Source organism: Melanotaenia boesemani, chromosome 24 (assembly GCF_017639745.1).
Source record: "Melanotaenia boesemani isolate fMelBoe1 chromosome 24, fMelBoe1.pri, whole genome shotgun sequence".
Classification (NCBI taxonomy): domain Eukaryota; kingdom Metazoa; phylum Chordata; class Actinopteri; order Atheriniformes; family Melanotaeniidae; genus Melanotaenia; species Melanotaenia boesemani.
The window spans coordinates 20,987,054-21,006,145 of record NC_055705.1 but is presented as its reverse complement, the minus strand read 5'-3'; the positions used below and the strand labels follow the sequence as shown (position 1 = coordinate 21,006,145).

At 40.1% G+C, this 19,092-nt stretch overlaps 1 protein-coding gene across 1 annotated transcript in view; it reads left to right on the top strand.

Moving 5' to 3' along the window:
• The window catches only part of LOC121635404 (transmembrane protein 163-like), a 33,535-nt gene extending 14,907 nt beyond the window's left edge, over positions 1 to 18,628 (top strand). Inside the window, exons 5-8 of the mRNA XM_041978526.1 lie at positions 3,345 to 3,441; positions 15,179 to 15,290; positions 15,635 to 15,776; positions 16,398 to 18,628. Coding sequence (XP_041834460.1) covers positions 3,345 to 3,441; positions 15,179 to 15,290; positions 15,635 to 15,776; positions 16,398 to 16,458 — 412 coding nt within the window. The 3' untranslated portion in view covers positions 16,459 to 18,628. The remainder of the gene's footprint in view (positions 1 to 3,344; positions 3,442 to 15,178; positions 15,291 to 15,634; positions 15,777 to 16,397) is intronic.
• Positions 18,629 to 19,092: the final 464 nt, after the last annotated feature.

Genomic DNA, 19,092 nt, shown 5'->3' with positions numbered 1-19,092 from the left:
ACAAGACAGTCACAAACTCAAAAAACAAATTAACAACTGAGCATTTTTTATCCTGCAACTCTGAAGCAAATAAAACCTGCTTTGAAACAAATTCATGACAAATATTTGGGAGTTTGACCTGCTGAGATGAGAACATTGATATTACACTCGTATCTTGTGTGCCAGCTCTCAAGCCTAGCTTAACATCAAAAGAGGAAGCAGGGGAAGGTTGTTTGCATGCATCTAATCTGTTAAATCTTTATGCATACAAGAGCCCGCCTTAAAACTACAAATAATTGTTTTTAAGCTTTTGTTTTTTCTTGTCTGGTCCAACAGGATTGAAAAATTCAAACAGAATTTAAGTTCATCTTAGCAAAGCTACAAATGAACAACAGTTCAGTAGTAAAAACTTCTTATATAAGCAAATTAAATATGCTTACTGTCATGTGGATCAGGGCTGGTAAGTAAGCCCTGTTTACACAATGTTTCCATGCAAAACCTTAAATTTTTACCTTCCTGTTTTCAAAAAAAGTTGCATTTACACAAAAGAAAACTACCTCGGTGCATACTGAAAATGCAAACCAGACTTGACTGTAGTGGGTGGTCAAACTTCACGACACACCCAGCGTGTGCACCACTTTCTTATCAGAAACAAAGACGTAACAACAGCTTATAAGATGAATCTCCTTGAAGTTGTCCAGAAGTCATTCTCCATGGCCTCTTCAAACTCCCCCCATGCATGAGTTTTTGCCTTAGCTCCCGCCGAAGCTGCACTGCGCTTAACCTCCCAATACCCATCATCTGCCTCCGGAGTCCCACAGGTCAAAAATGCCCAATAGGACTCGTTCTTCAGCTTGACGACATCCCTCACTGCTGGTGTCCACCAACGGGTTTGGGGATTTGTGCCAAGACAGGCACAGACGACCTTATGGCCACAGCTCTGGTTGGCCGCCTCAACAATAGAGGCATGAAACACAGCCCACTCGGACTCAATGTCCCCCGCCTCACCCGGGACATGGTTGAGGCTCTGCCGGAGATGGGAGTTGAAACTCTTTCTGACAGAGGACTCCGCCAGACGTTCCCAGCAGACCCTCACAACACGTTTGGGTCTGCCAGACCTGACCAGCATCTTCCCCCACCATCTGAGCCAACTCACCACCAGGTGGGGATCAGTTGACACCCCGTCCGCCCCTCTTTTCACCCGAGTGTCCAAGACATGCGGCCATAAGTTTGATGGTACAACTACAAAGTTGATCATCGAACTGCGGCCTAGAGTGTCCCGGTGCTAAGTGCACGTTGAGTCCAACTATATCTATCCAGGACCACTCAACCTTGCGCTCAGCTCAGGCTTTTTTCCTGCCAGAGAGGTGATGTCCCTGGAGCTAGCTTCTGCGTCCGAGGATCAGACCTGCAGGGTCCCCGCCTTTGGCCGCCACCCAGCTCACACTGCACCCAGTGGCCCCTATGGCCCCTCCTGCAGGAGGTGATATTTTATCAGTGTTTTATTAAATTGATTCATTTAAGTAATGGATTTCTTGTACTGTGTGATTAAAGAACAAAGTCTTTTTTGGACAATATTAATGTGAAACAAACACACAAACAGATGTCTTCATCTCATAAAATTACAGAAATCATGAGGTAAAATATTCCTAGATTCAGTTTTGCAAAAAAACATAAATGAAAAAAATCTGATTGTCAGTCCCCGAATAGAATATTTTGGATTTGTTCAGATCTCTTCTTCACTCAGTTTTATGATACTGCAAATAAAACACTTACCTTCCAGGGGAAGACACTTTTATGTCCGCACCAATGTCAAAATTTAACCTACGTCCTTGTTCTCCTCTGACCTCTGATGTCTTCCTCTCTGACGACTGCTGCTCACTGGATATTTTCTTTGTAATGCATAGAGATGCTTGTGTGTGAAAATCTGGGAGATTTACTGTATTTGAGCGACAGTGATTAAATGGACCAACGCAGCATACCAAATGTCTGCACTGAGGACCAGTCGGCTGGATCGTTGCTGAGTCTTTGACAGCTTGTTAGATGTTCACACACCTCTCTGTGTCAGTCCACCCGCTAATTGGAGATAGTTTTTATTCGGGGAGCTGCTGCTTAGTAATTGGCTTGACTTCCTGCGGTGTCACACACTTAGATTACATGACAATATGACCACAAATATGAATAAACGCATGAATTTGATCATTTTTCTGTTGCGATTGGGTTTTTGTTTGTTTGTTTGTTTGTTTGACAGTCAGCTTGTTTTACCAGCTAAACAAGGAACCTGCTGATGCTCTCTCAGGGGATTTATGCTATTCTTCATCTCTTCATCTGTCTGTGTTTAATAAAAGAGTTGCTATTGCACGGTTATGTCCAAGGACTGGTTTGTTGCCAGGGTAACACGTTCAAGGTGTCAAAGCAGGTTGATTTAGGGATATCTCAGTAGTTGGGGTTAGATGCTGATGTTTGTCGATGCCAGCCATGTTCTGTTTTGTTTTGTTTTGGTCATGTTAAAGCAAAAACCTTCCCAGGTGATCTCGACTGTGTTTGTTGCAGTCGGCAGCTCGGAGATTTTATTTCCATGTTGTGCAGGAAACAGCAGGAGGTCTGTTAGGGATACAGCTCCTGCGTGTGCGTGTGTCATGCTGTGGACTTCCCATCGAGATGCTGGGTGTTGCCTTGGTTACCTCATCCATTCAGCCAGCAACTATCAGCCTTCAGACTTTGAGCACATGCACTCTGGTAACCATGCATGACCAGCGCATCTGCTCCAACTAGCTTTTGTTTCCCTCTAGACTTTGTTAATTGGATAAAAGTGTTTAAAGGACAGCTGCTGTCTTAAAATCAATACCTAGAGAACAATAGCACTCTGTATAACACTATAAGACTGTTATCTGTCATTCAGGACCATTAAGTGTTGTAGAAAAATGTGGCTTTAGCTACTGAAGCCTAAAAGTGTGCAAGGAGATCTGTGAAGTTGAGCAGTTGTTTCATTCTGGTCATTTTTACTGTTATATATATTTTTCTAACATTTTAATAATAAACTTAACTTAAATCAAATAATGTTGTATATATATATTTTTTTTCTTATTAACCGTATGCCTTTAAAACTTTAAAAACTCTGGGACCTAAAGGGTTAAATGTGAGGCCATCGATTTTGAAACTAGCTCATCCAACAGGACAATGATCCCAAACACAGCAGATCTACAACAGAATCACTCAAAAAGAAAATAATCAAGGTGCTTTTAATCTACGTGACTGTAGATCAAACAAATCATTGCATTGAAGAATTAACCATGAAAGAATAAACTTAGTCTCACCATCTGTCTGCTTGGTAACTGATCAGTTTCTTTCCTTTTCCTCCTCAGAGCTTGTGTCATCCTGGGTGTGATTTTCATCCTATCCTCCATGTGCATCCTGGGAAAAGCTATCCACGACCTGGCCACCAAACTGCTGCCTGAAGTGGTGAGAATTTGTCAACCACAAACATAAAACACAAAGATCCTGAAGTCTGGGAAGTTTCACCAACCTGGAACATGAATACATGTAGTTTTCCATCTCAGTACAGGCTCATTCAACATCCCTGTTAACCTCGATGAACTCAACCCAAGCGTTTAATGCATAATCAGATATTACAGCGGAATTTGTAGTTATTTTTAAAGCCTTTTCCAGACAATAACAAGCATTTTGTCCAGCCGGGATGACGACTCTCCTCTCCCTGCTGTAATGCCAACTGTCTGCCAGAGATGAGGATTTCAGAATTAGAAAAAGCCCTGTTGACTTAGTGCTTGAATCTAATAATATCTGTATTTCGCAGCATCCAAAAACAACAACAAGCAGACAGCTCCTGTAGTCGCGTATGAGATTTACATGAAGCTGGTTTATTCGTCCACTTCTAGCCTTGTTGAATTGACAGCAGATCTGATGCGAGAGCATATGCTCACATTTGGCCATAAAGTTTGATCGCTGGATGGCTGGCAGTTCGGATCCGGCTGAGGTCGAGGGCATTGTCTTTTAAGAAACAAATCAAAAGAGGACAGCTTTATTTAGTCATGATTATAAAAGAACGAGAGAAATTTAATGTCCCATTTGGAGGTTGGAACTTTCCAGGAGTTGCATTCAGATTCAGTTTAGCCTTCTTTCTGTGACGTCATTTAATTTGTCTGAAAAGTCTAATCTTCCTCATCACAAACCATGTGAGTGAGATTTGTCCTGATTTTATTGGCAGCGACCAACAAGCCACAGATGTTGCTTAATCCTAATTAGAGAACACATGTATGACTTGACAATGAAGTCTCACCCACATCAAACCAGGAAGTGAGCAGAACAAATAAAAAAAAATCCCTGAAATTAAAATAGATTTTGGTGGGCTCTGTATCATTTTATCAACTCAACATACCAACCACTTTGAAGACTAATACTTTGCAGAAATCCCAGCTGATTATCTCTCTGGGTTTCTGGAAGTTTGGCACATCTAGCCACTGGGATTGTTGCCCATTCCTCAAGACAAAATTGCTCCAAGTTCTTCCATCTGGATGAGTCATATTGGGGTTGTAATCTTTAAATAATACCACAATTTCTAAATCAGATGGAGGTCTGGACTTTGACTGGTCATTCCAAGAGATTTTCATGTCCAGTCCATCAATGCTAGTTTAAACAATTAGTGTTGTGGTGTAGGAGCATGAACAGAAATATTAGGTCCAACAGATATCTTTTTTTAATTGCAAATCTTCAGCCAACTTCTGCCAACTAGCTTTAGCTGTCTACTTGTTATTCTTTAAGTTTTGTTTAGGGACAGTGTCTAAAAGATGCTCAGATTTAGAACTCAGCAACTAAACTAAAGGTTGAAAAGCTCCAAGATGGAGCAGCCTGACATCTGACTGAGTAGCTCAGGTTTTAGAGGACTGAGGCTGAACACCTGAAATCCTTCTGCAGGGCCATCAAACCTCCTGATTGAAAGACTTTTCAGCTTCTGAAAGATAATGAAGGACTAAGAACTGTTCCAGAGCCTGCAGGGCTGTGTATGAGGATAGCTCAGGGTGATGGAGAACTAGCTGAAGTTCAGCAAGTTTCAGGTTCAACTACCTGAAAGGATGGAGTGATCAGTTTTAGCCACAACACAGTTAGCCACTAGATAACACAGTTAGCCACAACGCAACACAGATAGCTACAATGCAACACAATTAGCTACAACACAACACAGTTAGCTACAACACAACACAGTTAGCCACTAGATAACACAGTTAGCTACAACACAGCACAGTTAGCTACAATGCAACACAATTAGCTACAACGAAACACAGTTAGCCACTAGATAACACAGTTAGCTACAACACAACACAGTTAGCCACTAGATAACACAGTTAGCTACAATGCAACACAATTAGCTACAACACAACACAGTTAGCTACAACACAACACAGTTAGCCACTAGATAACACAGTTAGCTACAACACAGCACAGTTAGCTACAATGCAACACAATTAGCTACAACGAAACACAGTTAGCCACTAGATAACACAGTTAGCTACAACACAACACAGTTAGCCACTAGATAACACAGTTAGCTACAATGCAACACAATTAGCTACAACACAACACAGTTAGCTACAACACAACACAGTTAGCCACTAGATAACACAGTTAGCTACAACACAACACAGTTAGCCACTAGATAACACAGTTAGCTACAACACAACACAATTAGCCACAACACAACACAGTTAGCTACAACGCAACACAGATAGCTACAACGCAACACAGATAGCTACAACACAACACAGTTAGCCACTAGATAACACAGTTAGCTACAACACAACACAGTTAGCCACTAGATAACACAGTTAGCTACAACACAACACAATTAGCCACAACGCAACACAGATAGCTACAACGAAACACAGATAGCTACAACACAACACAGTTAGCCACTAGATAACACAGTTAGCTACAACACAACACAGTAAGCCACTAGATAACACAGTTAGCTACAACACAGCACAGTTAGCTACAATGCAACACAATTAGCTACAACACAACACAGTTAGCCACTAGATAACACAGTTAGCTACAACACAACACAGTTAGCCACTAGATAACACAGTTAGCTACAACACAACACAATTAGCCACAACACAACACAGTTAGCTACAACGCAACACAGATAGCTACAACACAACACAGTTAGCCACTAGATAACACAGTTAGCTACAACACAACACAATTAGCCACAACACAACACAGTTAGCTACAACGCAACACAGATAGCTACAACACAACACAGTTAGCCACTAGATAACACAGTTAGCTACAACACAACACAATTAGCCACAACACAGATAGCTACAACACAACACAGTTAGCCACTAGATAACACAGTTAGCTACAACACAACACAATTAGCCACAACACAACACAGTTAGCTACAACGCAACACAGATAGCTACAACACAACACAGTTAGCCACTAGATAACACAGTTAGCTACAACACAACACAATTAGCCACAACACAGTTAGCTACAACGCAACACAGATAGCTACAACACAACACAGTTAGCCACTAGATAACACAGTTAGCTACAACACAACACAGTTAGCTACAGCACAACACTTAGCCACAAAACAATTAACAACAACACAAAAGCTGCAATGTGCAAAACTTTTTTATTATTATTATTATTTTTCTTTTTCTTAGAAGTTACACCACACAAAGTTGGAAACAGCCAAAGTTGCACCACAGGAAGTAAGCAGTAACAAATGTTACTGCCTGTAACAGGCAATAACTCTTTATTTACACATCACAGGTTACATTTATAATAGTGATACCGAAACTAATGAACGTTTTTTACCATTAGTGTTTTACAAGCTTTTTCAAAAGATTTCTCACTTTTTATCCAATAGGACTGAAAATTGCCCACTTCCCAAAGTGTAAGTTTTGCTGCCCACTTCATGTGGTGCAACGTCCATTGTAGCTGTGTTATGGCTTATTGTGTTGCTGTGACAGTTCTGGGCTACCATACTTTTCTCATCTACATATCATTCTCACAAGTCTTGGCTTTCAAGACAAACACACAACAGAAACTATTTCCATGTTTCCACTTTTTCCTCATTTTCAGTTATTTCTGCTTCTATTTACCTGCTATCCTCTCTAAACCAACTCCAGCTGCTTTTTCGCGCCACCGTGCATCATCTTGGCTTTATTCCAGCCATAGAGGAGCATTATTTTTCTTCTTTTCAGACACACATATAACTTTCTGTTCACTTGTTGATGTTTGACTGCTCCTAATTGGACATTACTGTCAAATTAAGCTCTCTCATGAGGAGGAAGTGGCCTTGTCTTAATTTCCAGGTCAAAATAGAGGTCTCTTAGCAACATTGTAGTGATAGTAATGTTTATTATGATGTAAATATGATGAGTCTAAATTAACACTACATTTTGCGGCTCGTTTTTAAACCTCCTGGACGGGATATAAATACACTGAAAACTATTTACTCCACAGTTACAGACTACTGTTGACAATATAAGCAATGACTTTTGGGATCTTTATGGATTAAATGAATCCTATAAGATCAAACTCTGACTGAAAGTATTTTATAGTTTTGATTATTGAAGAAGAGGACCAGTGGATCTCAGTATCATCTTTGTAGAGGTGGTAGCTAACATCAGATAAATTCTCACAAAGGTTGAAACAGGGAGGAAAGGGAAGAGCTGGGAAACTGGGGAAGGGGAAAAGTCACATGTAGCTTTGATTTGCTTTTACAAAAAACATTTTTCAAAGCCCAAATCAGATGAGATTAATTTTATTCTGTTTCTTGTATTTTTTCTCATTAAGACTGTAAGTGTGTGAAGTTGCTGCTGCTGATGGTTGAAGAATGTCACAAATCTCAGGTGTGAAGACTCAGGAGGGTTCACACTTCTGCAAATAGCTTTATCACCCTGTTGCTAGGCAATAGTCATCGCCGTAGAAACTCTGGAGCTCTGAACAGGATGAAGAGAAGTAGATACTATTGTCTGAGCTGCTTCTACATTTGGATTAGATTAATCTGAGGCTGTTTTTAGCTCTTGATAAAACTTGGTCATTTATATGTAAAGCACTTGATTCTTAGCCTTTAGCTAACTCAGCCTAGAAATTAAATGAGGCTTTTCAGATCCTCTATTGATTAACTGGACCGACTGTGTTTTCCTTTTGTTGCTGAGACAGACGGACGTAATACCGACCGAGCACCAAAGCATAAACACAGGCAGAAGGAAGGAGCAGCGAGGCAGACAGGTTTTTTTTTCTTCGTCAGCCTGCTCTTCGTCTCACCAAACCGAGTTCTGCTGAAGTTAAATATAGTTGTTGATGCCTCATAGCCTTCCTCTGTGTGCCGGTGTTGGAAATTTATGTTATTCTCACCACCTCCCACTCTTCCTTCACTCTATGAAATGCTAATAAGGCAAGCAGCTGCTTAAATATGCAGGTTAGACAGAGAAGGAGGTGGGGGTGGAGGAGGAAACTGTGGTCGGATGTTTGGTTTGACACCTGACTGCTTTGCTCTGATCCTCTGTGGCTAATTAATGTCAGTAAGCTTCCAAATACAAAAAACCCTTTAACCCCCAGCAGAGGTTTTCACATGTCACTTCAGTTTAGCTCTGCAGTGACCTCTGAGATCTGAGAGATTTTGAAGCCTTATGAAATCCATTTAAAAGCCAGAGATAAACTTTTATATTTCATGATGATCACACTGGTTCTAGTTACTGAACCAAAGTTTTTAAAATGAGCTTGAGTTTTTTCTTTTTGTTGTTCTTTTTCTTTTTTTCTCAGGTTTAAATTTCAGGTTTAAATCCAGACTTTTTTCCTCAAAGCAGAGGTGTTTTCGTTTTTTTGTTTTTTCTTTGGATGAATGTTATGCTTCAGTGGTGTTCAGATTCTACACAGATCTGTAGCTGTAAAACATAAATGTCAAATTCTGTATTTACATTCTACACAAATAAAGACGGATGTCTAAATTTGAATCCTGATTATGTCTCTGTGGGATTCCCCGTCATAAAAGTTTATTACAGCTGACTGGAAACAAATCTGTACTAAATGACTCCCTGCAGATTGATTTGTTGTTGACATTGCAAATGTTTTGATGACTTAATTCCACAATTAATTGTGGTATTAAACATCAAGATTAATTAATCGCAAAGATCCCTCATTATCACAGCTTGTTCATCAAACAAAAACAAAGTTAAACATCATCCACATGTTGCAGCTTGTGTTGTTTTGTTTTTGTTCCATGCAAGTTGCAGAAGAGGTGAGTTAAGGTGGATAAATGCTCGTGCAGCGTCTGCGTGCGGTTGGTTACAGCGTAGCTGACACTGGTGAGTTTGCTCTCGCACTCGAGCGTAGGGGTTACGTGTCGTTTTGGTGTTGTGTTGCAGTTTTTCCTCCTAATCTGAAGATGGCAGCAGGGGTGGTATCGGCTGGTAAACTCACCATGTTGGAGTTCTTTTGATGGTTAACTTCAGTTCGATAAGTATTAAAACAACAATGGCGTCCAGCATGGTTTAGTGTCTTTATTAGCTTGTGGAAGAAAACGAAGAAATAATTCGATCAGCCTCTCATCAGCTTGATCCACTGGTTATTGTTCTTAAAAAGGGTGATTACCACACACATTCAGCAAGAAGATCCAGATATCCAGTAACACGTGATCCCAAGCTGACCAATCACAAGGGAGTACCTCCGCGTAACCGTCTGCGTAGCAAGGGTGCATATCAGATCTGGAAGAGGTGCGCATTGAGCCTACGGCGGTTACGCAGACGCTGTGCGACCACAAATCCGTTTTCAGTTTTCAGTTGGAAAGTACGGCAGAGGAAAAGTCATTCCCTCCAAACATACAGATTAACTCACCATTGTCAGATTTCTTTGCTTAAAGAGAAAAAAGACCAGAGGTCATTGTGCTCACCAGCCTGTAAAACATAGACATAGCACATAGCTTTCCAATGGTGTATAATGTGTGGAGGTACTTTGAAGGTAGACTGAGTAAAATACATACAATATTTATTTGTCATGTACCATCCACGGGACATCTGGTACCAACAGGTTAAAGCCAAGGATGTCAATCCCCAGTCCTGGAGAACAGCTGTCCTAACTTCCTGCTCCAGCACACCTGGTTTAAATTAAATGGATCCAACAGCTTCTTGTGCAGAATGACCCATTCATTCTGAATTAAGCCTTGGTCCCAGAACCGGCCCTAGACACTTTGGTGCCCTAGGTGAGGTTATGGTTAGGTCACAGTGATGAACAGAATCCACCAACACCACTTTATCCTCCAAACATACTTCGTTTCTGAGGCCAGAAGTTCAGCATCACAGACAGCTGCTCTGGTTTGTGGGCTGTGGTCATGTGACTGCAAAGCTATGTTTGATTAGTGGAAACGCAGCAATGTAAAGATTTGGCAAAAAAAGGAGCGTGTGACACAACATTTAGCTTTAATGTCAGGTAGGGGGCCACAAAATATCTTTGCGCGGACCTGGATTTGACCCGCTGTTCGCAAGGTTGAGACCTATTAATTATAGCATCATTATGTGTAAAGTCTGCGCTATTCCAGCTTAGCTAGCCTCTGGCTAATACAGATTAAAAGTTACACAGCATTTTTAACGTCATATAAAACCACATACCTCTACACTGGAACCGTTTTTCTAAACGTTCTAAAAGCTGCTCCTGAGCGCTTAGATAGGTTGTTGACGTCTGCCAACATTAACCTCTACTTGAGCTATTGCAAGGAGCGGCTCTGCTTGATCCTGGTCCTGGTTTAAACCTAATGGGCTTGACACATGGGAGGCAACCAACGACAGCAGCAGGCGAAACTCATCGCCACCCAGGTAAAACCCAACACATGGTCTCAACAATTAGCAGCGGCAGCATCACACATCGCGCTCTTCAACCACTTTTGATTGGTTATGATATTGGAGGGAATTTCGACATTTTCAAAGCAGTCCGTGACAGACAAGGCATGACGGATGAACGGTCAGAAGATTTTGCTCAAGTTGACAGAAATCTTGCTGTTGACTCTATTGTACAAAGAGAAAGACAAACAGCTTGGTGAATATCATAATTTCTTGGCAGACCTCAAGGCTGCGGCTGGAGATCGTCCAGACCACCCGGGTTTACTTCCTGGACTTCCTGAGGCGATGCAACGACTACAGCATAGGCATACAGGACCTACGTTCGGACAAATTCACCTTGCCGCCATGCGGCTGACTTTTATTTACATCTCTATAATCTTTGTGTGAATTATTGTGAACTATGAGAAAGTCAGATACAGTTCTAAAATGATCTGTTCCTCCATGTTGAAAGTGTTTGCAGACTGCACTGTCTAGCCTGCTCTCAGCTCATTGGTCAGACAATGAAACCCTCGCTGGTTGGCTGTGGTGCCATGCGAAAGCTACAAAAATAGAACATTTTTCTATTTTTTTGTGACGCGTCGCAAGCCCCCTTGTGCACCTATACATGAACAAGCGCAACATTTCACAAGCAGGAATGCTGCCAGTCGCTTGCCAGTAGAAAACAGGTTCTGTGTAATAGGAATTCAAACATTTATTTTTATCTGGTAGTACTTAGGAGTCTGAATTATGGACCAGCTGATGGGATAAAAGAGACTGGCTGATACTCAAGTATAAGCAGTTAATAGGACTGATAACTATGTTCAAGTTCAACATCATCTGGGGAAAAAAAAACCTATTTACCACTGAATTTATCTGCTTATCAATTTTCTGATCAGGGTTTGGGCAAAAACAATAAAACGTCATTACTCTGGGAGCCTGACTAGAGCTGTAAAAGTTTTAAGACAACAGAATTATTTATAGAACCAAGCTTTTTATAAGGATAATAAATTAAATAGATCCCCTATTCATATATTTTTTTAATCTAGAGTTCAAGGTGACACAGGCCTACATAAATCCTCACTTTTCTCCAATTTTAAATTAAGCAATTTTTTTCAGCTCATGTAAAGTTACACTGAATAGTTTGGTTTGGGCCAGTACGGTTCAGAAGGTGAGAGTTTCCACTGCAAGTCTGACCGCCAATGGGCATGCAGGGTTTTCACGAAATGCCAAGCGTGGCGTCATACTAGTGCAACAAATACAAACGTGACGCTACAAACAACAATGGAGGCCAATCAGCAGCTCATTTTTGTTCTGCTTGGCTTTGGTTCTCTGTACGAATTATACATGCCGCATTGTATGACCAAACCTTACCTTATCTTTTTCCTGTTATCTTTTTATCATCCAACTGAAGCATGAACTGAACGGTTTCACGCTTGCTTTTGTCGTGGGCAGTGATGTTTTTCTGTCCAGTTGATGAATTGTATCGTTAGATGCCAGTAGCTTTGATTTAACCGTACCATTCCTATGGACCTACAACTGAAGGTTGCGGTATGGTTCGGTTGTATGGGCCCATTTTTTTTAATGGAAACAGACAAAATAGCGTACCAGACTGCACCGGCCTGAACCGAACGGCTCAGTGGAAACGGGGCTCAAATCTGAATGTTAATAACATCTAGTAGAGGCAACGTAATGTAGTTTCTGAAGTTTATAATTAATCCTGAATCATCAGCATCTAAACGTAGCACAAAGCGTAAGGAAATTTTTGTTTGGTGGATTATTTCTTTATTGTAGAAATACTTCTTTATAATAAATCTCATTTTTTTGGAAAGTCTGTTTATTTCCTTTTTAAATGGAACCACATTTGTAAGGAAAATGCATTTGTGGAATGAAAAGCAGAGTTGAGTATGTGGGATGTGCCCATACCAAACAGCTGATTCTCCCGTTGACTCTTGTTTGGTGTCATTCATTGGATTTAACGATTGAAGTCTTAAGAAAGAAGACATATTGGGGTCTCAGTATCATGTAGATAGAAGAACCATACACAGCCACAACAGTGTTGGGGTCCCAATCTTTCTGATCCAGCCCAAAAAGGTCAAGCATGACATGTTGCCATGCATTAACTGTTTGAAAAAATAATTTCCCGTGCTACTTGACACTACAAACAAAACGGGAATTGCTCCACATTTAAATATAGAGTGGGTTTTTTTTTTTTTTTTTTTTTTTTTTAAAGCAACACTAAAGAAATTTTACAGATTTTCTCAGTAATGTGCCCCCAACGGCTAATCCGGCATCCATCTTGCATCCTGCCTGCACTGTGAGATCTCTCCAGCCAGTAAAAAGCAGTTCTATGTACTCATGTCCTATCGCTTGCACTGCTTCGCGCTCTCTCTCTTTTTTTTCCTCTCTTCTACTGATAATGTCTTCTTGCATTTTTGTTTTTGCTGAAGAAGCCACGGTGTGTGTTTATATCCGCTTGCCAGTGGTGTGTAAAGCGAAACTCAGCTCTAACATGTGCTGCGGTTTCTCAACCTCAGAAAAATGTGCATAATAAATGTCACTGTGCTTTCAAATGAGTCAGGAACATGGAATTTTAAGCAAAGTCGCAAAGTTAAATAGTGTGAATTTAAAGCTAAATGCCAGGAAGAAAGAAGACAAACTGATGGATGTCCACCATTCTCCTTTGTAGTTTCTGTCATGTTCTTCTTTATTATGATTCAAGGATGGTGTTTCACTGTTAAAACGTCACATTATTAGGTTGCTGATGCATTAGATCGGATATTCTGGCACCGTTCCAAGTTTTTGCCTGTGGAAACGCAAGAAAGTTGTACCGTCCGGCTTAAATTACATGAAGAAAAAGTACTCCAAAGATTAATCCCTGAGGAACGCCGCTTCTGGATTTAACCTTTACTTCATCATTAAACAGATCAATAAAAGAAAACTGAACGAGTCTGAATCGATTTCTCTAGTTGTCTCCTTTTCTTGGACAAAGAATCGGTTCTTTTTGCTGAACAATGCGTTCAGCTCTAAACAATCTTAATATGAAGGTCTCAGCACTGATTCAGGTCTATACATCACGCTGATGTTTTCACCCCATCTCCTCTTCAATCTCTTGCAAAGTAGCTTTTCATGGCTCCAAGGCCGTAGTGCAATATTAATGCTGCCGCAGAGGCACTAAGTGCTCTGCAGCTCCCTTTCTCTTCTTTCATCCACCCCTCCTCCTCCAATCATCCTTTGTGCTGTAACATTTCCCATGTTGTTGACACCCTCTGAGGTTCACTTTAAAACACAACAGCAAAGTCATTTCCAAATTCTTGAAAAGCACAAGGACACATCAGCAGATATTGGCAAATAAATCTGTGCTCTGGAGAGCAATTACTGTAGGATAACTGGAGGAAATAATTAAAATGAAAAGTGTTTGATAGAGAATGAACAGGATGGGTTGTATGGAGGAGTGAGGGTTGATCATGGCGGAAAATCTGGTGTCATGTTTAAAAACAGACGAGAGAACAGATTGAGCCTTCAGTACTGAGCTGAGTTCTGCAGTCGGGGTGCAGCTGTCTTGAGAGTCACTGTAGTGTTCAGATTATAGACTCAGGAGCTGGTCACTTTATTAGGTACCCATTTCAATTACTCGTTATTAAAGATAGTTCACATGGCAGCATCTCAATGCATTATTCATCTAGAGACATGATCTAGACTAAAGTTAAGGTTAAACTGAGCATTGGAATGAGGAAAAAATAGATTTAAGTGACTCTGAATGTGGCGTGGCTGTTGGTCTGAGTATTTACTGGGATTTTCACACACAACCACCTCTAGGGTTTACAGAGAATGGTCTGAAGAAGAGAAAACATCCAGTGAGCAGCATTTGTCTAGACCAGGATGTCTTGTTGATGTCAGAGAATGCGCAGACTGGTTGGAGATGATAGAAAGGCAACAGGAAGTCCTGTCAGCACTGGTTCCAACCAGAACAGCATCTCAGGACACACAACACGTTCATCCTTGAAGCGGATTGGCTCCAGCAGCAGAAGCCCACACCGGGTGCCTCCTGTCAGCTAAGAACAGGAAACTCCCAAAATGCCGGTTCCATCTAGATCCAAAGTCCGCAAGATCTTTTATTAATCTGTTTAATGATGAAGTAAAGGTTAATATACACGTCCTAACGTATATTATTTAAAAACCGCTTCAGTTGAGATGAAATCTTTAATTTATCGTCCTTTTCATGACAGACTTCATATAATTTATTTACTTTTTTCTTTGTGAGATTTTAGGTGATGTTCTTTTAAAACTTCAAATTAGAAACTGGTGCGTTTTAAGAGATTAAACCATGAAACCTTCTTTGTCTCTCTCAGGATGACTTCCTGTTCAGCGTCTCCATCGTCAGTGGCCTGGTGTGCATCACCCTGGCTGTGATTAAGTTCATGCTCGGCAAAGTGCTCACGAGTCGAGCTCTTATCACCGATGGTAGGTGCATGTTCACGTATCATAAATACTCTGAAATATTTCATAAGGAAATCAGTGTTTCCTGTTCAGATGTCTGTCGACCTGCCCGGTCAGACGTAATAACTTCTTACTGGTGTTTGTTGCCCAGCTATAATAAGATGACCCCCCCCAGAATGTGACATACATAGGAGGCATTTCAAGCATCCATCACATCGTCCTCCTCGTTGTTCTTTATTAGAGATAACAAAAACACGAGCACTGAACTCTCAACGGGTTTCTGGGGCTGAATTGCAGCTCGAAGGCCTCCCATTGGCTGACTTTATTCACAAAAGAAACATGAGTTGACTGGATTTTCTTCTTTTCAGGATTTAACTCACTGATTGGGGGGATCATGGGCTTCTCCATCCTCATCAGTGCTGAAGTGTTCAAGCATGAGCCCAAGGTGTGGTACCTGGATGGAACAATAGGCGTCCTCATCGGCCTCATCATCCTCGCTTATGGAGTCAAGTAAGTAAAAATAATGTGATAAAGATGATTTACTGATAGATTTGGATGATATTTTTCTCTCATCTCAAAAGTCATTTGGCTCATTCTGCATTTGTCTACACAAATAAAAACAGTAAAACAAGAAAATATCGAGATATTATGAAGGATTTTAGTTTTAAAACTTACTGTTGTATCTGTAGTTGAACCTTAACTTAAAGGTGTATTTAGTGTGTTTTATCCTAAAACATTTTCCCCACAAGGGGGCAGAGTTTCACCAGACAAATTCTATGTTTACTTTTCTGTGTCAGATTAATTTATGGTTTACAAGTCTACAATGTTTTTTTGTTTGTAATAGAGAAGGGAAAAAGCTAAAGGGGCAACACACCCTTGAAATGTTTTTTAAGCTGTAAAATGAATCAAAATGCCCCATGCCAATTCAGACCTGGTTTAGTTTTTCAGCACTTATTGCTGCCATCAAAATGAGGAGATAAAATGAATAATTTTCTCAGTTTTTACAGTTGACCTGTTTAATTTATATTAAACTCAATGAAATCTAAGATTTAAAGTATTTGAAATTCACAGTTTAAACATCATGTTGATCAAAGGTTTGACCTAAAACAAAAATGGTTTCCATGGCTGCAGGCTGCTGCTGGACATGGTCCCCCGGGTCCGACAGACCAGGAACTACGAGCGCTTTGAGTGATGGATCACAGAGGAAAGGGTGGAGGGATGGATGGAGGCCGACTGAATGACTGACAGGACAGGGACTGTAGAGAAGCTCCCCACAGTCTCTCCACAGACAATCACATTCAGTCGAGGTGTCAGTGAAGGCATCGTTAAAGGGGACGGCGACAGCAGCAACAGATGAAAACCCTTCGGCACCTTTTAATTGTTTTAGTTTTAGTGTACATACATCTACATCTTCACAGTGACCGGCAGCCTGCTGTTTTCATGCCTCCATATTTAAAATGGAGGCTCACGAAGCCACGAGAGGGAGTTGTAGACAAGAGACGAGCTCAAGCTGCAATGTACTGGAGATAAATGGGGCTCCGAGAGCTCAAAACTCCATAAAAGCAACAGATGGTTGCACAGCAGCTTGATTTATAATACCTCAGTTTCACCTCATGGCCCTGTCACAACACAGCAGATTATTTTTCCCATGGTTCCCGGAGGCCTGCGCTCAGCTGTGCTGTAAAATGTTGCAGCGCAGCAGGTCAAACTGATGGATGTAGCAGTGGATTATTAATGGTTCTTACCTTTTTATTACTACTGAGAGGATATCAATATAAGGCCCATTTGGCAAAGGGAGCAGGTACATGAGTACATGCTGAAAGGCACAATGTTTATGTGGGCACCGCTTCAAGCAGCAGCTCATGTGCTGAATGAAAATCATCATTTCTGGCATCCAGGTCACATCACAGTCTTGACCCGACTTCCCCTCAACTGTGGAGGGAAAATATCCGCATTTAGTATCAGTTTGTCTCCCATAAATGAGACTCCAGTTTATAAATTAATTTTCTTAAAATATAACAAAGGTACAGCTTTCTGAAGTAATCAGGCATCAGTTTAGGGACCACAACATTTTACTTTTTGCTTCCATTTGTACATAAGTGTGTTGCATTCACTTGAAAAAAGGAAACCAAAAAGTCTCTCTAAATTAGTTAAATCATTTTTTAATTTTTTCTTGTATTAACTAGATAATTTACAACAAAAAAACTCAATGAAATGAAAAAGCAGATTTTCTGAAAGACCTAAAAAGATTTTTACAAAAAACCTCTGTTTTTCTGAAATAAGTAGAAATGTTTTCCCAAAGAAAGCATTTTCTCTGAATTAATTTTTTTTGGAAAAAGATAATTTCCCCCAACAGAATCATTGAATCTTCATCAAATTTTCTGAAATATAAACGTTTTCCTCAAAAAATCTTTTTATGACTTAAAACAAATTTCATAAAAAAAGCTTTTTATAAATTAACGAGGACCCTCTCCACCCAAAAAACTTTTGTTTTTCTGAATGTTACGACCCCGCCTCGAAATCCAGGGGATCAAGGGATCGACAACAAAAACAAGCTGGACCAAACTTAAAGATATATATACACACCGTTTTATTACAAACCCAGGTTCCAATTCAAACACAAAAACAAAACAACCAAAGGTGTCCAAGGTACGGAATATCTTGTCTGGTTAAAGGAAAAATGAAAACTAATTAACTAAAGGTGTCCTCAGTTGAGGTAACAATTAACAAATACAAAATAAATAGTTCTCTTTACTTATTTAACTTTAACAATCTATACAATCTTAAACCATTATACAAACCAAAATCTTAATTAAAACTTACTTTAAGCTTCTTTTGAAAAAACAAACCAAAATCAGTCCCACAAAATAAATAAGGAAGGTATTTAAACTACAAACCAAATACAGCTACAAAACCTACCAAAACAAAAAGCTACTCACAAACGATGAGAGCGAACAATTTATCTTAACTCAAACACAATCGTGTAACTACGGGGAAAACCAAATGCTCCTACAATCAATTAACCAACCAACGCTTCACTAACAATCCCAGTTGGCAAGCTGAGGGCCTAATGACCAGTTGGTGCTTCCTCCCTTTTAAAGGCCAGGTGTTCCGTTGGTTGGTTTGGCTGGGTGGCAGTCGTCCAATCAGGGAGTCAGAAGAGCTGGGCGGTCCCTCAGATCCACAGCCAATCGCAGAGTTGCAATCACACAGTTGGATTTGCATTAACACAGAACCCGGCCACGCCGGGGGATGTGACACTGAAAAAAAGCAGAAAAACTGCTTTTTTGTAAGAAAAGATCAACATTTTTTCCCAAAACGCAGATTTTCCCCCAAAATTTTGTTTTTCTATATTAAGATAATTTTTCAAAAAATCGGATTTTGTGAATGATCAAGATTAAGAAGATTTTATTTATAAAAAAAATTAGTTAGTAAAACTTGTATAGAAAATAACTAATGGTTTTATTTATTTATTTATTGCTCAAAAATTCTTGTTAACATAATTTCTAAAATATCTGAAGGATTTTTATTTATTTTTTTGTAAAATCGATACAGCTTTTCTTTCTTCAAGTGAATGTGATATGTTTCTGTTAACTTAGGAGTTTTTTTGTGCTGAAATTGTTCAGATGCTGAAATTCAACAGCTTGTTTTTGTTGGTTTTACTGAGAATTTCTCCATTTTCCCAAATGAAACCAGGTTTTTTTTAATGTGTACATACAGTGTGTAGTGTGGTACTGAACCCTGAAATACACACTTATCCATTATCGTGTTTCTCAAGTTGCACATCCTTCTTGCCTCCTTCCCTCCTGGGATGCAAGTGGAGGAA